Source organism: Vollenhovia emeryi, unplaced genomic scaffold (assembly GCF_000949405.1).
Source record: "Vollenhovia emeryi isolate VEMERY1.0 unplaced genomic scaffold, V.emery_V1.0 DF939142.1, whole genome shotgun sequence".
In the NCBI taxonomy this organism is placed as follows: Eukaryota; Metazoa; Arthropoda; class Insecta; order Hymenoptera; family Formicidae; genus Vollenhovia; species Vollenhovia emeryi.
In genome coordinates, this window is record NW_011967224.1 from 160982 (window position 1) to 186695 (window position 25714).

General features: G+C 40.3%; 1 protein-coding gene across 1 annotated transcript in view; it reads right to left on the reverse strand.

The window, feature by feature from the left end:
* The window catches only part of LOC105566713 (visual system homeobox 2-like), a 53411-nt gene that overhangs the window by 7501 nt on the left and 20196 nt on the right, over positions 1 to 25714 (reverse strand). Inside the window, exons 3-4 of the mRNA XM_012020931.1 lie at positions 16720 to 16809; positions 14427 to 14557 (exon numbers count right to left, since the gene is read on the reverse strand). Coding sequence (XP_011876321.1) covers positions 14427 to 14557; positions 16720 to 16809 — 221 coding nt within the window. The remainder of the gene's footprint in view (positions 1 to 14426; positions 14558 to 16719; positions 16810 to 25714) is intronic.

Here is a 25714-nt window from a genome sequence, read left to right on the forward strand (position 1 = left end):
TAACACGATAACACGCGCGAGAATGCAACAATTTGTCAGGTTAAATTACGTGATAAAACATAGAGATCAGTAATTGGTATAGTGAATTGATAGTAAAGACAATTTTCTACCACTTTTTCATAGAAATCGAAAAAGAAGTAACACGATAACACGCGCGAGAATGCAACAATTTGTCAGGTTATAACGTCAGGTTAAATAACGTGATAAAACATAGAGATCAGTAATTGGTACAGTGAATTGACAGTAAAGACAATTTTCTACCACTTTTCAATAGAAAGTTATTATGTAGAATGTGTAGAATAAGGGTGCGTGGTATGTTTAAATGAAATGTAAGATAAGATATGTAAAAAGAAAAGGGGAAAAAAGAATAGAATTATATGTGCGTATACAGGTACTAATAGAATGATAATGGCGATATGCAGTGAAATCTCATTACTTGTGGTAATGTGATATTATGCGCAGGAAAGATGACTCCAATGTGGGGCTGTTGCGTAAGCGCAATATCGGAGGATATAATGAAATACCTAAATAATTTACGGCTATATAATTTTCGTGTTATTATTAGCGCTCGGCGTTATCGAACTGTGCGCGAATGTGTAAACGGTCATTACATAGTTCCGCAAAATTATCACCGGATCCTCTACGTGTGTTGCAACATCAAATAGAAGGAATTTCTCCTCACCACAATGAAATGGCGCATTGCAAATAAGTCATAAATGTCATAACTCATTGGTCAAAATTATGCGCGTGTGAAAACGCAAATTACGACAACCTGACGGAGCGTCGAGTGGTAGGAGTAAAAAATTCCTACGCCCTTTGTTCCATTTTCAATGACGCTACTCTCTTGTTAGAAATGCCATGGTTCATCGGATGTTTTCTACGAGTGACGTACATTTTTGTGAAGCACAAAAATATGACAGTCCTTCGTTCGTACGTGAGATTTTGCAGAGAGTGATGTGATATTTTAAAACAATTTCCCATATTTTGCAATACTACTTCTATAACCTACCGCAAGGTAGGGAAGGAACGTATGTTGGTCGTAATATTTGCTCTAACTACGTTTACTCCAAACGTATATTTGATAAATTAGATAAATTTAACGAGCTAAGTACGAAGAGTCGATCCAGATTTGTTAGCGTGTACACATTAAAACGTTTGCACGTACGTGGACGTCCAATATAAAATTTGTGGGCACATCCAATATAAAATGAAGTGAATAATGAAATAGGTGCAACAAGAAACGGAAGAGAGATTGCAGACAGTGCGCGTAGATTCACACGTGGATTCCCACAATCCCGACATCCCCATGGGTCGCCCGTAAGCCAATTAATCTTGGCAAATAAGCGAGGGAGGAGGAACAGAGCACGCGTTATCCCTCGGAAACGCATGACTTATTTGCCGCATAATACGTGCATAAGAGACTGGCCTAGTAGTGGCCCCTCCTTTGAGCGTCGGCTGGTAATAAATAGTTAAGTCGCGAACGGATCGTCGCGGGGACCCCATGCGGCGAAACGGCACGCGTCAGGACATCATTACGTGAGACACTTGCCGAGCCATCCGAGGGTGGCCCGAGAGGGATGTACGCCGCGGCGTCGATAAGCAGAAAATAATTCAGACGAACGGGCGCATTAACAAGTGAACTCGGCCTCGATCGCGCATCCAAGTAATGAACCGCAATAAATTAATAGCGCCCGCCGACCGCGTGCGCCAAGTTGCGGACTAACGATAAGACGTAGAGTGTAGGCGGCGACGAGGCCACTTTTGCGATTAAAGTTTGTTGAATTTTTTTGCACTGGAAATTACAGCGGTCGCAAGTCGAAACGTTGCCCCCTACGCCCGCGACGCTTTTACATAATTGACACGCGTTCCTCGCCAAGTGCAAGTACCCATCTTCTCGTTATTGAATTTCGTTCTTGGTGCACATCGGACGCCAGCGTGCTTTCATATTCCCGATTTTCACCACGCAGACTCGGTTTCGATAGCATTTCATCGGCGGCGTGGGCGTGGCAGAACTTGGGTCCATGCCTCTAACTTAATTCGGTTAGGCGAGATTTATATCTGGTACTGGCAGTATTCCCTTGTTCAAAGTCGTCGTCGGCGCGCGTATCCCTCTCCCCCGACCTCGCCAATTCTCCACCGATTCGCCATGTTTTCCTCCGAGCGCGAGCACGAGCCGGGTTTATTAGAATTTATAAGCGGCCCCGCTGACAGTAGCGCAACGCCCAAACTGCCGGGTACTCCGCGACTCGCTTTCCCGATTTTCGCGTCGGGAGCCCTTATTTATTTGCCACCCGTTACGCCAACTTCGGCCAGGCTCAGTGGATACTCCGCGATGTGCATTATTGGTCAATTTTTGGGGTGGAACGCGCCCATCCGGAAATCATCGCTTTGTTTGTCGGTGGTTTTACGACCGCGGCAGCGAGGCGCGGCAGCGAGTCTTCGTTCTACAAAAATCACTAAACACAATTCTTCGTGCTGCTTCTGCGAGAATGATTTGAAAGATTGCCACAAGTGTCAATTCCAACTGCGTGAATACAGAATACAGAACTGATCACTGGGTCTGTTAAAAATTGTCAGTTTCTTATTTTACCAAAGTACAGTTGCGACACAAACCAATAGACCAATAGGCACGGCCTCAATTAAATTTATTCCAATTGTTCTTGCAGCCCTTGGAGAGAAAGGACATTTGGCATTTGGTCACTTAATGATCAATTGAACGATGCGAAAGACTACGCCTTGCATTAATTTCAAATTTTCCCTTTTCCATTTACGCCGCAAACATGCAAAGCGCGTGCGTTTACTCCCGTCGTCCCGGATTGTCAGCCAAGGGGTCGCCTATTAATATAAATAATAAATGATCGCATTAGAAGGGTGAATGCCACTTGTCACCATCGCGCTTAACACGTAAAAGTCGAAAGGGCACCCTCCAACGAAGATCATTTAATCATTTCGACGACGAACGATAGAAAATTCATGAGCCCGACGTCACCGGCGGCCGCAACCCTATTACGGGGGTTGCTTGGTCCATAGTGTATTGGACACGCGAGGGTGATGATGCCCTGGCTTTATGTGTGGGTGATAGCGGCTCTGGTATAAACATCTAGATATTTTGGCCACTTCGTCATGGGAATGCTTGCGCGTTGAATCACGCGCGCGCGCGCGAGCGCGCATTCTCTAATTCGCTTTTAATTTGATTCTCCGACAAGCGCTCAGCTTGGTCGACACGGCATAGTAAAATTTCATTCACTTTTGCGTGAATGAGACACGCAATAGCATTTAGATTTCTAATGCAGAGATCAAAATGCTCGGTGCACGTACACGCACACGTATTGTATATAGGGTAAAGGCAGGCATTATGGCCAGGCGGGTAATATGGCCACAACGCCCGTATTAAATATTCTAAACAATTGATAAACATCGATAATGTATAAAAACCAATTATTGTAGCTATTCTTGAAGTTTGGTAACAAAAATCTCTCTATTTTGTTGTTATTTGTGGTTTGGTGCTTCATTGTTCTCCATAACCATAAAAATATACACGTCAAAGTGAGACATGGCACTTCCAACTAAGTAAGATTTTCAAATTAAAACAAAATAATTTTGGCTTTTCTCATTACACATTTCAAAACCTAAACCTTGGCTATATTTTTATAATAAATTTATCGTGCTTTGCCCATTATTTTGATAATTATAATGCACATTATTAAATGTATGCTCGGCGGCTAATATGGCCAGCGACAAAGGTAGCTACTATGGCCAGCGAGTACAACAGAGTATAGAGTACGCCAGTGCTGAGAGCGATAACAGCGAAGAAAGAAAATAGTTATTTCTCACAATTTATTAATAAATTGTGAGAGCACGGCATTACGTAGAGAGAGAGTGGACATACACGTACACATTTCTTAAATGTGTACTCGTATGTTTAAAATATTTCAAAGTTTATGTTCTGTACGATTAAAGTAATACTTTACGATTAAAGTAAATACCTCACTTTTGCAAAATATTACTGTTTTGTACATTTTTTTTATTGTTGGCCATATTATCCACCCCAAATTTAATATGGCCAAAACGCATACTTTCAGATTCTTTTTTTTTCTTCGAATATGGACAGATTTTAATTGATCAAAACATTTTGTCATCAAAGCTTATTAAATACACCAGAATTTCAGAAAGTTACAAAATAAAAAAACCAGCGGTTTGAAAATTATGACCTCAAATCAAAACTATGGCCATAATACCTGCCTTTACCCTAATCGTCGTATCGTTTTTCAATGCTATCCAATAATTGACAATTTACAAAGCGGGAAAGTTAAAAAAGTTAATCTGTTGCTATACAGTTTGCGCCTTTCAGTGTACATTTCTAAGCTCTATAAGATATATATATTGGTTCGATGGCGACAAGAGAGTAAGTAGAAAAAAAGGAGTATTAATCTCTTCGAAATACAAATTGTAAAATAAATGTATTTAAACACCGAACGTATATTGTTGTATGGACAAAGGGATATCTTATAGGAGAAAATATTTTACATATTCTCTAATTTGTGAAACAAAAATTTCCAGACTTATGCACATCGACACTTTTATATTGCCGCACAAATAAAATTGTCATATAATAAATCGAAATTGTTGCGCAACAAATTTTATTAAAGTTCATTACTGCGTACAATTACTGCGTACAATTTCCGCGTACAACTTTATACGCGTTTCTAATTAAATAAAATTTTCATCATCGTAAGTCTTTTATAAAATGATACCTGTTATGCTACACATTCACGTAGTAATTGATATATCACGTAAATTATAAAAGTTGTACAATTGAGACATTATTCAACATTAATGTATGCCGAAAAATGACGTGCTCTATACGCTATTGTGCTACAAGAGAAACAAGCAGATCTTCGTACATGGATTTGCGCGAGAAAAAGGCGAATTACTTATTATCGAGAGAAAGAAGAGAAAAGCAGCGAGTGAAAAATTTCAGAGGACGAACAAGTTTGAGCGAAAAGTGTACGGACAGGGGCGAGAAAAAGAAATATACCGACTTTTCCATGTGTCGTCTTTTGCGGGCGCATCCACTATTCGTACAACAAAGATCTTGAAATTGGATTGTAGGAATGGCGAGAATTAAGGAAGGCCCTTTCGTCAGTTATTGTACGACATTGTTTATACGATAATTTCTAAGAATTGTTCTTGTACGCGCGTACAACGCTGTGAGTGAGGATACTACATTTTAAGTATTTAATGCATTCGTCGCTCTGTCACCCTTCGATGTCATCCACACACGCACACGCGCACACGTAGACAGATTCACACGCGCCGACCACGCGTTCGTTGCAGACGTACAAAAGATAAAATCAATAATCGGTCAGCGGCACCGAAAAGTTCTCCCCCGGATTGTTATGCGTAAAAACGTGCGTCTTAATTTGTCAGGTATTGAATACCGCCGAAGTTCGTTAGCTTTTTAAACTCTGCTTAAAATTTTTAATAAAAGAAGACTAACCTTTTATATTCGATAAAAAAATTAAGGAAATTAAATAAAGATTTCCCAGGTATGAATCTTGGATTATGTGCAATATTAAAAATTCGCTCCTCTATTGTCATATTATAATTCTTCTAAAGAATTAAAGTGTTTCGCTTTTAATTGCAATGCAATAAAACTTTTATCCCCTCTTTACAAGTTGCCTTATACAATTAGAAGCAATTTTTATTTAACTTCATATTTGCATTGTTGTGTATCTTTTTTCATAATCTTCTATTTCCACTTCTTATATTATCGTTCCATCTCTCGATGATAGATCTTTAATTGAACGCATACACATATGATTGTTCAGCGGTCTTCGTTAAGAACAAGAAGACACTAATATTTATAAACCAGGAGAAATGCGAAAGTGTCTTTGACACATGTAAAAAACACATCAACCGCTGGTTTTCTCGGTTTTCCAACCAAATAAAGAATAATATTACGTGTGCACGTGAGATGTGCACATAATCCCTAATTATAATATAAAGAAATCGATATCGTGCCTCAACATTTCTCATTCTGCGGATATAAAGGGAAGCAGAAAAATATGATGATCGAAGATAATCGGTTTCTGCAAGTTTGAAATAGCCACGCCATATGATCATTAAGCCGCTATACACATATATCCGGCTCGAAAGATTTTCATAATCCCTTGAGAACGGTCCGATGAGAAAATATTTATTTTACTCAGTCGGAAATAGCTAATTTCAGGTCTCAGTATTATTTACTCAGCGTTAGTCCCACTTTTGGAGATGTTGACGTCTTCTCTAGATACTCAGGTTCGAGTCCTCATGGAATTCTTAACCAGGATAACCACCTGTCACGGCTTGCACCCGTGAAAAGAAAAGTAACTTTTCGAGAAATAGAAGAACTTTCGGCGTTCGTCCGTTTGCAATAAAATAACAAGGGTAATAACTCTTGATACTCTCGATAAACAAAGTCTTCGATAAAGACCTATATAGTTCTGTATGTAAATTGATGATATTAAAATAATATCAACAAAAATTTCTGCAACATAATCATAAGAAGAAGAATGTAAGTACGAGCTCTTTAATCAAGCTCTCTTCTTGGGTGTAATTTATACACATATTTAATAACACTGTAATTCACATAATTAACAAGTGTAAACAAATGCTGCAGAAATGCATAATAAATTTTATACAAGTGTTATTTCATAAATGGATATTTCTATCGGATAACGCATTGTTTCATTCGTATTGAACATATTAAATTAAGTATTGCGAAACTTTGTATGTGTTAATTGCATGCACGCACGTATGGATGGAAGTATTGTAGAAAATAGTTTCCGTTTGTGCCAAATTACCTCACAAATTGGCGTTCGGATCGCTTGAATTGCGTGAAAAAATGTCACGAGATCAATCGCGCAGAGGTTGTTTCCGCACTGAAAAAATTTTCTGGTTGAATATGGACGAATCAGATAATTCCTTTAGGATTTACCAGAATTCCTGTAATCCTACAGAAATTCTGGTAAATCCTAAAGGAATTCTGGTAAATCCTAAAGGAATTATCTGATTCGTCCATATTCAACCAGAAATTTTTTTCAGCGCGAGGGCGTCGCGCGATACCAATAATGGAGAGGAGAAGTACAACTGATTTGCGAATTATCATAAATTCCCCGCGCGAATGGTGATATCCCGGTGTAATTCTCAACGACTTACGACGGTGGGTGCCTACTAAACATAAACACGACTAGGAAGTCTCGTCCGCCTGCTGAAAATTCGCGGGTCATTTGAGCCGTTTCCGCGCCATTACCCTTTCTTAGCACGTCTCCTCTACGGGCAGACTGCGACTCCTGCGACTCCCCGCGACTCGGCTCCAGGAACAGGATTGTAAGACATTGTAGCGGAAGATCGAAAAAGTTGAGATAGAGGGAGATAAGGAGGTAGAGGTGAAGGAAGAAAATGAGAGTAGAGGAAAAGGGGAAGAGTTATTTGTAGCAATACAGACGTCACTCGATTCCTCGTTATGCCATTCCGGGGAATTATATCCTCCAATGAGTTTCCTCCCCTCCACTCTGCCAGCTTGAACGTTGACAACACCGAAAGTCCGCTCATCCCGTAGCGTACGGTGCACGCAACGTTGTGGATACGTCAAAATAGTTTTGTTAGCAATCACTTTGCGAGCAACCGAAATGAATGCACTTGCGCAATCTACAATCTTGTAGAAAACTGTTATTAGAGAACGAAATGTACTCATCATAGCGCGCGCTATAAAAATTTACGTATACAACGTGGAATTTTTAATAATTAAGCAACTGAAATTATTACTTGTAGCGCTCGCTACAAAAATTTATGAACGCCCCACAATTCACGAGCGGACGCTTATTTACTGCCGTAACGGATACATTGGGTTCTTTATACGACTACTCCACAGGAATTGTAGCAGCAACGATAGAACAAAATTCCGTCTTATTTTCGACTTCGACAAATAATGTAGCAGCCGCAACAGCAACGAACGTATTCGGCAGCGCGGCTACGTACTAAAGAAAGATCTTCTGCCAACAAAACCGAATTCGAACAAGCCGCTTCCACGAGCGTTTTACGAGCGATGTTTCTCGCGTTGCCACCGCAAGTGCCAGCCCGAGCCGCCATTTTGTAGATTGCATCAAGTTGTTTTTCCAGCGCAAGAGACATGATACGCTGGTGAGACGCTCTCGTGATGTCGAGTTTCGAAGTGAGCTACGTTATGAAAAAGAGCTCGATATTATTTCAACTTCTTGAATATGTGCCTAGAAAGTTCCAAATCCGTTTTCAACCAACAATAAGTAACTTCTTTTACCGCAGTTCATTCTGTCTTCTCGCGATCGTTTAATATTGCGATATTGTTGTGCGTATTTTTATAATATGCTGGCAGGTACACATGCTATAAGACTGTTTAAAAGCATAGAAAATTTAAAGTTAAAATACATTTAAGTATTGTACAACGATGCTTTATTTATACCAGATATAATAGTAACAACAACAATAATAATCCCATCGAAAGGAAAACTGTGTTGTATGAAAATTTAAATAATACAATTATCAATTTCCAATCACGGAAATGAATCGCGTTAGCCCGCGCTAAACTTTCGGACCATTTAATATTTCGAATGTAGAATGTAATTGTTACACGGCGTACCGTCACGTCGCGTCGGTACAGATACACGCACGCGGCCTGTGAATAGAGACAATCGGGCAAAAATGGCGCGGCGCAATACGTATTTAACGTAAGTTACTCTAAATCAGTCGAATCGGTCCCCTCCCCGAAAAATTTGTTCGACTGAACTTTTCCAACTTTTACACGCGAACAACTGCACTCGTTTTAACTGAGCGTAACGACGACGTATCGCACGGTTATGTGGACAAGAATAGGTAATGTCAGGTGTTGCCAAAGAATTTGCAACGACGCGCGGTCCTTCTTAAGGATGTAACTTAAAAAATATGAAATGACCACAAAGTGCTTTAGGCGGAACTGTTAATTATGAAAGGGCGATATGAAATATATCGTAGGACGTGGCAGAGTGAGGTTGCAGAATGAGAAGGAAATGTCGAACGCCTCGTCGGAGAAGCGACTCGCGCCTCCTACCTGGCAGGCCGTTCTAACGAATCCTCAATGGCGCCCGAACGCAAACCGGGGCCTTGACAATGGGGCCTTGTTGTCAGGAAGGGGGATTCCTTCAGAGAAACTTTTGTCAGGGAACTCACGTGGAACTCGGGTGAGAACCCTCGAGAACTCCGTGGATGACTTGCGCATCGCGAGCTGCTCGCTGCTACTTGAAATAAATTTTTTTTCTCCCCCCGACTCGAAGGCGGCTTTCCTTCTGCTTTCTTCGTCCAGCGGACGCGTGACGATTGTGTGAATCACGTCAAAATTCCTCGCTAATGGGCCGCTTACGGCGGAACACTGGCGCGATCTTATGCACCGTCTTTCCTTTCACGAGCTTACAATCTCGTTACGCGCAATAAATTGTTCAAAGGGGGGGGGGGAAATCACTGTCCCCGCGAAAATATAATTTTACGGTCTATTTGGACCAGCATAATCAATCCTGTAAATCGACCAACGCGATATTTACCCGCCGTTTACAAGTTTTTCGATTATCTCTGATGGTATATAAAAGTTCTTGCTCGATTAAAAATTATTCTTCATTTATGCAAAGCTTCTCTTCTCGTTGTTCATAAATTCAGTCAACTTTGTTGACTAATTAAAAAGAAAACGGGAGCTATAAAGCAGCATCGAGACATGTGAACGTTGCACAAAATATTAACCGACTCGTATTCTCACAATGCCCAGCTCTCGCGCAGCTCTAATTACATAATAGCTCAATGCTCGATCAGTTTCTATTATAATTTATTTCAAATCACTCCGTAACACGCGGGACCCTTTCTGCGCGTATCGATCGCGCGAAAAGGACTGGTGGGAATACAGGGTGCAATTTTCGCGCGCTCCCCATAAGAAACCATAACCCTCAGATCGCCGAAATTATGTCCGTTTGTGCGTGATTCCACCCGCCAATCAGACGCAGCCGAGCTGCGAGCACGAGCTCGCTATAACGAGTTGCCTCCCTTGTGTCATTTACAGGGAAACTGATTGCACGTTAGAAATTCCAAACATTTAATCTTCCTCATAGCGATATAATGCACCAAAGAAATTACAATCAAGAAAAACCGCCAATTGCTCTCTTCATCGCAATGATATCCAACACACAAACAGATGTGTGTTTTATTCTACAGCGATATTTAGTAAAGTCCATATATAAAAAGCCGGTCCGGCGGTCTGTTGAAGACATTTCGATTAACCTCGCTGCAGGAGGTTTCAACTACGTTTCTTCGGCATTCTAGTGCTTCTAGTAAAGTGGTCGCGCGCCGACAAAATGACAACAAAACTAGCGAATCCACTGTAAATATAATAATAACGGGAACGATATGAACATACGCGTGTAAAGCCTTTTGCAAGAGTTTGCAGAATTTTCCAACCGCGGATACTTTTTGTCGCAATTAGATCAAATGATTTTCAAACCTGCTTTACGCGATTACTTCGAACGACGTGCGCTTTGATGATATTATTCACCTAAATGTTATTTTACATAGATTTAGTGACGCACAATTTAGGATGGGCACAACTTGGCAGAAATATCGTTTACAAACGCAAAGCGCGGAAATGTAATGCATATAAATAATGTTTACTTTATTCTTGTCTTACCAACTGATTTCGTATCTTATCATTACATATAAATTATATTTCTTGTATTTGTCCACTTTGTTTTATTCTTTCTACGAAAAATGCATATAAGAGCAGCTTCCATACAGTAATAGCCAGCGATTTATGGAGTTCGCAAGCATAACTAATTAATCTTTTATACATACATCAGATCAATGTATCTGAAACTATTAATTTCATTAAACAATAACACTTGGTCGCATTCAGAGATCGACTTGAAATTGCCAAAGCACAGGACAATTCCATTAGCATGGAAATCTCCCGTTCCAGTTATTTAGTTACGATTGCGACGTTTAGCCAAAGATTGTCAAGATAAAAGATAGCAATTTAATCCCTTACTATTAGGAAACTGTAATCAATTTTTTACCGTACTATTATGTACACGGAGAGAATATCCTTTTAAAATTTACCCTGAAAATTATGTAATTGTGGGACAACATGGTATATCGAACAACTTTGTGAGTTTTTTTTCACCATACATTTTACTAGTACAACATTTTCCCAGTAAAATGTACGGTAAAGTTTCAAAAAACTCTCCTCATCCATCGAAATGCCATGTTGTCTCACTATTACAAGATTTTCAGGATACACTTTAAGAGAAAATTCTCTCCGCGTGCAAAAAGAAGAAGTGTGAAATATTTTGCGATTAAAAAAATTCAACGTTGTATTTATTTATTATCCAATTTCCTCAACGGCATACACTTTTTTAGCATAGCTAATTACAGTTGTATTATTTCGATTTTGTCAATAACAAGTCTTGTTGAATAATTAATTCTTCAGAGAGCAAAACTGCTGTTTGCTGATTTATTTGCGCGAAAGAACGTTCTTTTAAAATTCTTCCATCAAATGGTATATTAACCAAGTCTTTCTCGAAAATTTACAAATATATGAAAATTAATTATACCTAAAAATATAGATTCAATACACAGCGATACTTTGTATATTATAAAAATTGAAAAATGCAATCGAACGAGCATATTTGACAGAGTAGTGAAAATAGCAAGATACGATTACAATACTACACACGTGGACAAATTGGAGTAAATGGACGTAGATGTTGGCCAAGAAATAAAATATTAAGTACAGCGTTTGGAGCAAGTAAGCATAACGTGTAAATCAGTTAACAACCTTCTGATAATCGTGTGAGATTAGAAAATTTCGGAATTCAGACAATCCACGAAAACGCTACGCGGCGTTTAAGTGACTCGCTAATTCACCTGAACGGAGACAAAGACAAATTTGAAAATAAAGAGCAAAATATGCGAGACAGGACGGGAAGAAACGAGACGAAGTGGGCGACAGAGGGAGAAGGACGCCACTCCCCGCGTAAAAATATCCCCGTTAACGATTATCAGCTCCTCTTTCCGTCTCGCGCCTCGTTATATTGTGTCCCCGTCGCGCGCGCAAATTTAGAAACAAAAGACGGGTGGAAAGCGCGTTCTGATTGGCCGTCCGGTCCCTGACTCCTCTCTCTGATTGGCCCGCGGGACCGCACCCATCCTGTAATGGCCGCTTTGTCGTTCCCCGGCACTCTGTGTGTACGCGCCTGCACGCTTCAAGCAGCCTCGACAACCCCGTGCCGTCACGATTCCCCAACCCCCGCGCCCTCGCCCCCTCCAGTCTCCCTCCTAAAGGCTCACCAGCCACCCCCGCCGCTCGCGGCAGCCGCCCTCGTATCTCGAATTATATCAAAATATAATCACTGGCTGCCGCGTACAGGTTGCGTGCATATGTACATGTCTGCAGGGAACGCTCATTCACATACATACAGAGGTGTCCGAGTCGTGGCCCGCGGGCCATTTTCTCCCACTACACGGGCTTTCCCCGTTTCCCCTGGTCTACGATGCGAATCGACAAGCGTGATAAGTTAGTGGTAGTAGGGGGCGTACAAGCAGGGTGAGGAATCTCTTAGTTGAATCCACTTGGGCACCTCTGATGTACGATATACGCAAGCCGTGTTAATGTGTATGTATACGCACGTAATCGGAGTATCATAGATGAAAACTTCACGTTGCAATACTTAAAGAGTCTCCCCCCCCCTCTCTCTCTCTCTCTCTCTCGCTCCCTTTCTTTCTCTTCTTTATTGGAACGATAAGAAAGGAAAAGAATGACGATAGAAAAATTTTGGACTTTTAATTGAACCGCGTGTTAAATCTACAAGAAGCCAATTGATGCGGAAGCTACAATATGCGTGTACGCGCGCGGGAGCACACGCACGATTCTTAGTATTTTTTTTTTCACAAATTCGCAACAACAGTCAAACAATTATCACGAATGCAAATCTCACGAGTAACTAGAAATCGTTTGCAACGCGTGTATTATGGCGCATTGTGTCGTCGGGTAACCAGAAATCGGTTTAGCAAACGCTGCTTTCAATAAAATTACCCCCGCTCTAATACAGGCTTAACGGTAACGCGCATAACGTCTGAAAAAAAGATGCAGTTCGCTGCGGCCATATTTTGTATTTCGCCACACGTCACGGGTCTCGCCGAAACACTTGCAGTAGACATCCCCACTTATAACCCGTACCTCATTCGCTTGTTAAAATTGTTTCGAAAAGTCGTATACAATGGTCGAACGAGAGATACAACCTGCGTTTCTCATACATCTGCATTATCCCTAGGAGAAATGAAAAGTCAAGATGACGTCAATTTGACGCCATACTGACCAAAGTGTGACGTAAATTTGGTCAATGTGGCATCAAATTGACGTCATCTTTTCATTTCTCCTTGGGTAGACGCGTACGGGCGTTGTTTCGTAGCGTAAGAAGAAGAACGTCGATGTAAAATAAAAACAACTAGGACACTGAGAGATAAAGAACGAGAGGTGTAGCAAGAAAAAAGGCGGTGCACAGAGGGGACACCAGAAATGAGCGAGAAAGAAAGAGAAGCTTGTTCCAGGTTTGCCATGCGGAAACCGATATTAGCCTACTACTCCCCATAGGTACGCAGTAACTAACCGTCAGCTCTGGAAATTTCTCTCTTTTATCGCGGCTTTTGCTACCGCCATACTCTACCCTTGACGATGAGTCGCAGACTGTTGCGAAGCCACTGCGAGATTGTCAACCGTCGTATCAATAATTCTAATAGTTCAGAAAGGAACGAGAGTGTGTGGCCAGGGAGGATCAATATAGGTAATCGTTTTCGGTGGCACAGTGGCTGGAATAAGTTCCTATTCATTTAACTTTTTGAGACAGTAATCGTAGATAGCCGTAATTGTGTATTCTGAACGCTGCATTCATTGCCGCGAATAAAGAGTCCAGCGGGATTTACTTTCCAACAGTGGCGTTCCAATTTTTTACTTAATATTAACTTACTTGCCTGCACGATTATTTCAACGATAAGAATAAATTTTAATAGTTCAGAAAGGAATGAGAGTGGCCAGGGAGGATCAATATAGGCAATCGTTTTCGGTGGCACACAGTGGCTGGAATAAGTTCCTATTCATTTAACTTTTTGAGACAGTAATCGTAGATAGCCGTAATTGTGTATTCTGAACGCTGCATTTATTGCCGCGAATGAAGAGTCCAACGGGATTCACTTTCCAACAGTAGCGTTCCAATTTTTTACCTAATATTAACTTACTTGCCCGCACGATTATTTCAACGACAAGAATGCCCGGCTCAATTTCATCCCGCTATACAAAATTCTAACGTACGCAGACGCAAATGTTTCCAATTTTTATTTACCTGTATCCTGTCCTCGGGTAAATCAGTCCTCAGGCTCAGCATCTCGCGGGCATAGACGTCAGGATAATGGGCTTCCTTGAAAGCTGCCTCCAGCGCCTCCAGCTGCTGTGACGTGAAGATCGTCCTGGAGCAACAACCATATGAACCTAGTTATATGCCATTACAGAGCTTCTACCTTAAATCTATCCTACTCCCGCGAAAAACCAAACGAAAATTCAAGCAGTATGCTTGGCGTTCGCGTAGGAATGTCAGAGCGAAAAATATTAAAAATTTTATTAATCACTTGACTAGTAAACTTAACTAGTAAAGTGACTTTATAAGCGAGTGTTCTTTTGCGACAAATACATTCGTTTAAAATATACTACAGACTTCAAGCCCGATACCATCGCACGATTAATAAACATCAAATCTTAAGCCTATACGATTTTCGCGTGGACACATCAAGTGTTGAATAAATCAATAAATATAGTGCACTTGGTACGTTTTTTGTTAAAGAGAGAAATAAATAATTGCAAGATCATGTTTGTAAGCAAGAAATTAAGAAAGAAATGTACATGTGCGCAAAGGGCGAGGGAAGAGGGGGACGTGTTTCATTTCTATCATTCAAACACTACATTTTGTTATATTATCCGAACGTAATAACTACATTAGTGTTTGTACAAAAATTGCCAAGCATACACATGCACGGTTTCGCGCTGGCAATAATAGAAATGTTAATTTAATTTAATCATCCTCTCGATAATATACCCGCAGCTACTCTCATTCTCATTACAACGTGAACATTTCGCCTCAGCAGCCGTCAAGTCCATTTTCCTAAGTGGTCGCAAGTATATATTCCGTCATTAGCTTACAATTAGTTGCAAACGGGCACACGTTTTGTCGATGCAGATACGATGTAGAAACGAGAGGTGAGACGAGCGCGTCAGTAACCAATGATTACTTCGTTTCTCCTTCTTTTTCATAAGCAAGATGTATAACTGTGCAACGCGCGATGGACAATCAACGGTAGACGAGTGTCCAGCCAGAAGGCACATATGCGCGTGATACGACAGAAACTGGAGAAGCGAATTTGACGGCAAGATGTCCAATTAGTCTTGCGATTCGACAAATTGTAGGTTGCGCGGAGAACGAGCTGGCATCTGCCTTTGTGGGCCGAACGAAAGCTTCGAAATTGAAAGTCATTTCCCGGACGATCATCCGCTCGTTAAGCGGACACGCGAAAATCGTCGACAATTTTACTTCAGTTTTGTGCGCTCGTTCAAAGACTGCCTCGTAATCCTTTCGAATTCTACGGGATTGATTTCGAATCTTCGAGCGGCGATCGCGTCAAAATATCAAGTGCGTTGAATTAAGCGCTAATTAAAAATTTGTACCATCAGAATTATGAATAATTTCATCTACCTATTTGCATTTATTGCAAAGTAACGAGGATCCGTCTACACAATAGCCTTTACGTACGCACGTAATAAAATATTATTTCTTTATTATAAACGTAACCGAGCAAAATATTGTACAAAATTTCGACAAAGATCCCTTTTCCCAAATTCGAATTGCTTCTTGTGTTAGAATAATTACATTTTTTACACGCAAGATAATACATTATGCTCCATTTATAACACGTAGCAATATCATTTTTTACTTCACATTAAAGTTATCCACAAGAGATTATATAAAAGTATGAGATCATAGAGTGTAAATCTTCGCTGGTAACATCGCTTGTTAATATAACATTATTAGTCTGCCTTTCAGCGTCCATAAGACACGCATAAATAATAAAAATTATAATGTAGAAAGTATTGCCGTGTCGTTTGGTTCTGTAATTACGCCGAGACTTTCGTGCAGTTAAAAACTATAAAAGTTAAGTTATCTGTTCGTTAAAACGCCGTACAATTATCTCCCGAAAAAAATCTGTAATTGCATTCAGATGTTGATTGTGTAGGCAGTTGTTTTAAATAACATTTATCGAATAACATAATAATTGAGAGCGCAAAGATTTTGTGTAATATTTCACTTTACGTTTTGAATTTCAATTGGATATCAAAGTTATTTCATATAGAATAATAACCCCAAATATTCCATTACGTCAGAATCAAAAAATTCATTAGAACCTGTCAATTCGCGGTAATACAAAATAATAAAACTTTTAAATGAAGAAAATGTTGACTGATTACAAACTGCTATCACTGGACAGAGATCGTTTCATAATCAAAGTATAGAGTAGTTCTGTTTCGTGTGAACTAATGTGGTCCAAGGCGAGAAATGCATTAGTTAAAGTTTCCGTCAGACACTCACCTATGACGGCGTTTCTTCTTCTTTTTTTTACTGAAACCCGAGAGTCCATCCACCGTGAAATCTTTCCCTGATTCTATGTTGTGTCCAACACCTGCAATAACAGAAGAACACAAGTGTGAATATTCGTGATGTTTAGGCTTGAATCGTTAGCTTCGAGAAAATTTAAGTATACCTTTGTATTATTTGTCATTACTGTTATCGCAATTTTATTCTTTAGTATTCTTTAGTAAAAGACACGAAATAAAAGCACAACAATTGCGAAGCAGACCACGCGTTAAATTAATGAAATTAACGTTTGTGCGCTACCAAAAATCAGAGATGTGTCGAGAATAATATTTTACTGAATTCGCAGCTCATTATTTGATAGCATTATCTGTAATTGATGATTATACAGCTCTGTATATTGTAGCCGCGCATACATCACGTATCAAATTACCTATTATACCAGTCTTGTCAATGATTTGGACTCGGAATATACCAATCTAGTATGTGCCTAAAAAGCGAGTTTTGCATTTCCGCGATTGCTTCCTCAACAATTGTTTCCTTTCTGCGTTACTTTGCTTTGTTATCAAAGTATCCAACGAGATTAACTATTATTTTGTTCTTAAATAAAGCTTACTTAAGTTTACTTAATTAACCTCGTCTCTTTCCTGCATAAAAGGAGTACAAGTCAACGTAGAGAAAAATTAAACATTAAAGATAAACGTTAAGAAATAATTTCAAAAAAACCATATAAATATCTAATTTGCAATTGATTTATAAATTGCATATCAGTTGATTTCTCAATTATTCGCCGCGCGCGCATTTCTATCAAAGAAATTGCACGCTACAATTACGATAGTCCACAACTTATTAAATCTCTCTGAAATAATTATCGCACACGCGGTGGCAATGATGACAAATTTGTCCAAAAAAAAAAAGAATTGAAGCGCATCGCGCGCACGACACCCGTAAAGGCTCACTCGAATGAGATCCGTGCCGCGAATAAAATGGCTGCGAGCCAAAAATAATTATTAATTATAAATTAATTTAATGTCAATTTAACGAGCGAAAAGCGGCCCGGAGCGTCGCCTATGCGCAACAATGGAACTTTTCCCCAAGGGTGACTCTCGTTACTACCGTTCCCGCTGTCGCTGATACTGCCGGTAGCTAATTAACTAGTAATTAAGAGCTAAATTCCAATTATACGTGTCCCTCGACTAATTGGAGTCTGAAACGTTCGCTGACGTCACCATTAGTACATTGGGAGATTGGTCGACACTTTTTCTCGCTTAGCCCGACATTTGGACGCTATTTTCGCGCGAGGATATACATAGATACCTTTTTTAAATCACGCTGAATATCGCAAAGTTCTTTCGCACCGCGCCATACGGTTGTATTGTAACAATTTGCGCTTTTTATTATGACAATAATAAGTGCACATTTACGTTTGCGTGCATACGCAAATTACATTCCTGAATGCGAGCGAATGTTATCGCGAAAGATTTTTAACAGCCACCGAGTACCAGGAGGATCAATGTTCATTGTTGCAATGAGTGAACTGGTGTTTCGTTGTGGATAGATTATCATAATCGCGAGATTGCCCGACCAGCGCAGGCGGTCGAGCACGTGTAAATGTAACAGGAGGAAAAATAACGGTCGAGTGGAGAAAAAATAAATATTTCGAGCTCGAAGCGCAGTTAACATTTATAGTTTACGCGACGTACTGTTTTCAGTTCTGTACGGAGACTCTCTTCAAATCCCCGCTTCCACATTGCCTCCTTATTTAAGCGCGCTCGCTTACTTCGAGCCGTCGAATCGATCATCCCGTTTGCACCGAAAACATAAACGTCGCGCTAAAGCAAGGGTTGCTAATTGTGTCGGGAAAATTTTACGCTCTCTCACGCTGAAGAAATAACAATGATGAAATTCACGGAAAAAACAATGTAGCTGCTGTAGCTGAAACTTAGCAAAATAGGGACAGCTAATATTTTAGTCGTGATAGCTCAATATTTTGCTACTGTGCCTATTGTATTAGGTGCGACAGCAAACGGTTTGCTGCAAAATATTGAGCTACCACAACTAAAAATATTAGCTGTCCCTATTTTGCTAAGTTTTAGCTGCAGCAGCTACATTGTTCTTTCCGTGTTACTTTACTGACATTTGGTGTAAAAGAGATTCAATCCAGAGGGGGATCTAAAATATGTATCGTCCTGAGTTAGCGCGCACGAGTCAGTGTCCGTAGCATTCGTTACCATGGCTGGTGCTCAACGTGAGAGCAATCGATATTGTGCGTACGAGGAAACGTCTGAGTAGGTGTGTCACGTCGTTTAAGTAGGAATACGCAATCGAATCGATTAATCAAATCTAGTTGGCTATTACGCGAGCGGCTACGCGTATGCGCCGATGTATGCATCAATACGCGGAACGTTAGCCAGATTATCTAATTCGCCCTGGACCTAATCCCGTAATACCCTCGGATACGTCGCAGCCTCCCTCCAGAATTCCTTCCCCAAAGGGTACAAGCTCTCGAAAAATAATTACTCGTTCGGTCTCTCAATGGTGTATTGGACATTAAAGCTCTTATCGTGTTACGTCGGCTTGTTAGGAAGGTATCGTAATACATCCAATTTTGTGCTTATTAATATAAATTACATTCGCTATTACGATTTTAAGAATTTATAACAGTTAGGTAGAATAGCTGTATCTTACCAGCTTCCTTTACAATAATATCCACCCGCGGTGCTTCGCTAGAATGACTTTTATATAACACGAGATAAATATGAAGTAGCGTTGTATATGCGCTGGGATTCCGCACACACACATCCATTCATAGTTGACCATTGGTTAATACACACTGTCATAGCGTGGAAACTCCGAATGCTTCCAATTATTCTTGAGTGAATTCTAAAAAGAATAGCAAATATCTCCGTTCAATCCTCCGGCCGGTTCTGAGATTTGCGAATTACGAGTATCCCATACATTAGATATTAGACGCTAGATACGGCCATTAAAAGTCGACAATTCGAAGGTTGTCTCGCGCGTTAAAAGAGGGGTAGGGCTTCCTGGCTAAATGTATTCATGCTACGCATACTTTACGCGCCCGGGGAAACCCCGAAGTATACATGGACGCGATCAAAGCGAACACAGGGGGATGTGCGTGTACGCGCGGAAAGACTCGCGGAGAGGGTTGCCACCGGTGGTGTGATGTGGTGGGTTACGCTCGTCCGCGTCTGATGGTGTGCGTCAGCGGCGGCTGCGGGATGGTTGCCATCGGGGGTGTACCTGTGTTCGTAGCAGGCCGGTTACCAGGCAACCGACAATAAGGAACGTGGATGGCCAATGGCGGCCCTCAAAATACCCCTTCGTCTAACACGGCTTGTTTCCCGTGCCGAGGAGCGAGACAGAGGCAGGCTTTCGCTTTAGTAGCTGTTAAAGCCTTAAGTTTCGCGTCGGACCGTTCATGTCGAAACCTAGCCTCGAGAAACCTAGAGCTCGACTTCTTCGCCTCCCGGATAATTGATATTCCCGCGACTCAATGCTGTACACACCACTGATAATTATATTTCCAATCCAACGGCGAAATCGCTGCAAATGGGTATGCGTGCGTGTTTCTTTTTTTCTTTTACAGTTTAACAGACATCGAGAAGCTAGTTGGTGAAAGAACAGGTCTTTCTCTACCGAAAAGATGACGAAAAAAAGCGGCGTCCCATACCGAAAGAAACTTGTTTGCCAAGTCTTATTTTTTACGCGCTGGAACCAACGAAATTCTCCGTTTTAGCGCGTTCTTTCACTTGTCACATACATACAAAGCGAAAATGTTGCTTTAATTCGGCAACCAAATGTCAAATGCGAGGAAGCGGCACAAAACTGTGCTCGCTAAAGACACAAGGATAAAGAATACTAAAAATAGCGATATCCAGAATCCTGATAGGAAAATCAATTCTATTAAGATTGGAACTTATACTATTATGTATAATTCTTAGCTCCAACAATCCAAAGAAATTCCTTTTTAAGGGGAGACGCTCCAAAGTTACCGTTCCGTTTTGCATAAACTAGCGATCGATTTTTTATAATTTCATATTTTAGAATTGTTCCGCTAACTGTTCACCACTTCAAAGTAAAACTTGAAATAGTCTTTTCATCGTGCGCAAGTACTGCAGCGTGTCCACTGTCGGCTTTAAATAATGGGATTGCTGTTTGTACGACCTATGTATCGTGTTTTTGTCCGTCCCTAGCACAGCGGTGCGAGAGACCGGACATTCCCAAAGATCGACGCTCCAGAAGGAGAGGGACAGGGAGAAACGTGAGAGAGAGAGAGAACGGAAAAGAGAGAACAAGTTTACATCCAGCAAATGGAAACGCGTCAAGTGTTACGAGCGAGGAAGGGCGGCACGTCGTCGCGTCGTTACACAGTGGGCCGTGTGTATGATGGTCTCGGGGGGGACCAAGGTAGCGTGTAGCACACCCTTGGGACGTCTTCTGCTATCACTTGTCCGCATTAAACCCGGATACTAATCCCGAAATTTAATTTGGAAATCTTTTCAGGCCCACTCGCCACGCCGCTCGCGATGTGTACGCATCGCGGAGACATTTTAGACTGTGAATTACCCGTTCTTTTATACGTGGTAATTGAAAATTCGTTTCCGCCCTCTGCCTTTCTCCCCCCCACCCCCCTCCCCCACCCCCCCACTTCGCCGCGGCGGTATAAAGAAAGGATAAATAGCCTTTTGTTGATTTACGCGCAAATTACCTTGCCGTAAGGTGACGTGACTCAACCCGAACACACATTCCCATTTCCCTCTGCTATTCTGTTATCAATCGCAAAATGTAACGTGAATAATTGCAGGCGGTGCATGAGAAGTAAATTAGAAATTTGATAAACGGACTTACGAATAATTTCCTTTGTCAAATTATTTCTGTACAATTTTCGTTACAAAAGCGAGTAACGTCAGTGTTAAACTACGACGGCTTTCTATTTTGCATAAAATATTCCCTATTTGCTGAAGCTTATTGAAGATAACTGTTGTTTTGTGATATTCAAAAATGCTTATGTACACGTGATAAGTGCGAAGGAACAGTTTTTAACTAGTGAATTGCTTTGTTAAATAAACATTATTTGCAGTTGCAAATTTAACGGAGAAAGATAAAAGTTTAAAAAAGAATAGCGAACAAAATTAATCTGAGAATTTGCACGGTTTACTGTGAGAAAACAAGTGTTTATAAATGTTATAAATTATCGGTGCGTCGTTCGCGACAAATTGCGTTGCCCTAACGGCCCTTGATTCAATGAAATCGCATTACTCGTCGATTTTGTACGCTGTCACTAACTTTAGTTACGCCTCGCTGTCAACCCCTTATTTCTATTTCTTCAAAAAAATTACTACAAGTATATTTTAACTTTCACGTCGTCTCAACAGAGAAATTCTATATGAAAAGATGTTTATATATGCTTACATAATATATATATTAATATATATAATATATAGCACCGCGTCATCAAATTTTTGCTTTCAAAAATTCAATATCCCAGAAGTTTCTATTACGATAAGAAGTATCTTTAACAAGTATATTGCGTTTACTGTATACAATAGACATTTGAACGGACAGGTTTATAAAAATTAAGGATTATTAATTGAAATTAGTCCGCGGCTCGTAATTGCCGCGTCGGATTAACACCGTGCGTGCCGATATCAGAGGCGTCTAGGCGCCAATCGCCGAGGCGTTTCTTAAAAATGCATCGAGCTGGCGAATTATTCATAGAGTACATGAAACGTGTAACGCAGTCGTTTACACAGTCGGTAGGGCGAATGGAGCGTATTCGAGCGTAGTCGAAGTCTAGATACATCCCGGGGGATGTTTCGGTGGATTAGGTACCCTCCACCCTACCAGTTTTGTTGCACCACGCTACAATGCGTAAAACACTTGTAACGGACCGACCAGCAGTAGCCTTGGGGTAAACTGCTAATGCTCCCGCGATGTTTTTGGGAGTCGGATTAATTTGGCCGATTCGATCGTCGGGTTCTCTGGAGAATCATACGCTGCGCGGGAGCTTGAGATTTCGTTCACTCCTGATTAATCTAGTGCTAAGCGCGTCTCAACAGGAACAGGAGCTTTATATGACGATAGACAATGCATGTATATTCTTTGGAGTGGAAAATAAATTGATTTTACTTTTATCTTGGACATTCGCGAAACAGCTCCCGCATCGAAGATGCATTTATCTTTATCTTCTGTAACGGAACTGGGAGAACAATTCTACATCTTTAGAAATATTGGTATGGAAATGGTGCATTGTAATTAATATTATTAATTATACATAAATTAACCAAATCCCATGAATTTAATTTCACGAGTTGTCTCTTGCGTTGCTGTTGATTTCAATGCATGTACAAAAAGCCGGGGTCTTCAAATGAAAACATTAAAGAATACAAACCGATTAATAATAAATTTCAGACGCAATGAATAGATCTCGGGACATTCGACCTTTCTCAATTTTCACGTTTTTTCAGCATTTCATTCTATTTCTCTTTTTTTTCTTCCTTGGCGCAAATTTCACACCTCTCCTGCTTTTACATGCGTAATTCAGTCCACTCTCATTCTCGCGGTGGTCACGTGCGAAATTCGAGCCTTTAGGAACAGTGTGAATATTGTGATGTCCGTACATTCAAGTGCCAAGTAAGAACAAAGAGCAAAGTGTTGATTGCTCGAAAACACAGCATTTTTTTTACCGATGTTCTTGGATTTTGTTTCGTACCTGTGAATGCTACGGGGGGGGGGGGGGGACGCAAAAATTTCCGAATTGCCTGCCCATGATATGGCACTGCTCATGTGTGAGAATGGACAAAATAATACAATAACTACATGAAGAATAATACGAATAGATACGTAAAAATTTGTCAAAATGTTTGGCAGTGCACAGGTTATTGCAAATAAAATTATAAAGCGAATTTTGTATTTTAATTAATTGAACATTTCTTTGTATTAACATCGAGCCTCTCAAAATTTTAATCAAGAGGAAATGTCAGCGCACCCGACAGAAATAGATAGCGCGATCGGTCGTAGCCTCTTGTCACGATTTGATATTTCTTTTCTTATTTCGAGCCAGACAACGAAAGGAAATTATCAGTGGGTTCAGTGCGTACTTCGAACGGGAGAAGACGAAATTTTTAGCGGATCGTCTTCTGGAGAACGAGGGATACCCGGACGCTGACGTCTTAGCAATCCCCGAAATAAATTCACTCCCAGCACGTGTGCGGTACAACGGTACGCAGAACGCCCCTTATGTAATGTACCAGCGGAGGAGGAGGAGAGACACGCCGGGAGGAAGAGAGAGAGAGAGGAAACGGGAAAGGGAACGAGAGGCCGACGGCGGGAGAAAAGGAGGAAGAGAAAGAGGGAAAGAGGGAGAAAGAGCAACGCGACTACCCCTTTCGACTGGGCAGTAGCGGCATAAGTCAGGAATTCCTGGCACGCAGTATATTGCGCGGGGATGGAGGCGCGGCGGTTATAAGCTATAGTCCCAGGCGTGGCATGGCATGCACAGCCATTTACTTCATTATGTCATTAAGCTTAATGGCCCTGGCCCTAACACGACTCTAGGCTATAGCCACTTCTACAGTCCGTCCCCATTAATTCCTCTCACTCTCCTCGTCTCCTTCCGCTACTACCGCTGTCGCCGGTGCTGCTGCCGCCGCCGCCGCCTCCTGTCCACCCACCGGCGGCACTGTCGGAAGCCATCCTCGCATCACTCTCGCAATGAGCATTGACTTTACATCAATGACCGAGGAAATTGTCGACGGTTATCGTATAGAAAGTTTAGCATCTTGACAGCTGGGCCGAGCGATATAAACAAAGGAGTAAATCGCAGTGTAAAACCTAAGCAGAACCTAAGAGGGGACTTTCGGCAACTATACGCGGTTGAAGAATTTGGGTTGAATTTAACAGACGTCACATGTCCCGCACAAATTTTCGTGTTAATTTAAGATAATATGGGTATGTTGATATTTTCGTACAAAATAAATGCAAAGCTCAAAATAATTTGAAATAAATTTTGTGTAAAATTAACATTTTTATTTTATTTTTAATGACAAGGTGAATTTACAAAATGTAATTTTTACATTTTACAGATGTGATAAGTGAAACGACGGTCACTCTCACTTATGTTATATAGAATAAAATTTATTCTGTAAATTTCAGCAGATAAATTTGGTTGCTAGTAATATCGAACATGTGTGCTGTGTCAGATTAAAAATAAGTACACATTGTGTAAATGCAACATTTCTTTTCAGTTATTTTAATAATTTTACATTTCAGGTCAATTAACGCAACAGCAATATGTTGAATTAACACGTAAATGTGTTAAACGTTTAACACAAAAATTTTAACCGGCATTTTTTTCAACAAGTACTATTCTGTAGGAATCATTGCATATTACATATTTATCATTTACTTATATGTTCTGTTTTAATAAATAAAGTAAGTATAACCCTTTATCAAATTATAACAATAATTTGTGTATTATTACACGTTGACAGCTAAAAAACTCTTTAAAAGCCAATTTGTATAGCCGGATTTCACTTTGATATTACATTTACGTTATAAAAAAATTGTATTATAATATAAGAAAATGTTTAGACATTCTGACAATTCGGATTATTTTTCCCTTCTTTACTTGTGCTGCTCGATACAAGTGCCCTTTTGATTTAGAAAAAATTTAGGTCAAATGTCTGACGACTCTACAATGTTTGTACGTAGTTGTTGTCATTTAACATTGCCATTCAGATAATTTATCCTAATTAAAACAGTTATGTGTAAATGATATGGAATATCACGCGGATGGAATAATTATGATAAATAACAGAGCTTTTGCAAATAATATATCATTAAATGTCGAAAACCGAGTGAACAGTGAATATACAAATTGAGACATTTCATGATTCAATGAATTCATAATTATTTGGCTAGTATACGCTTGTATTTATTGTACCATTAATATCATTACTTGCCAAAGTGTT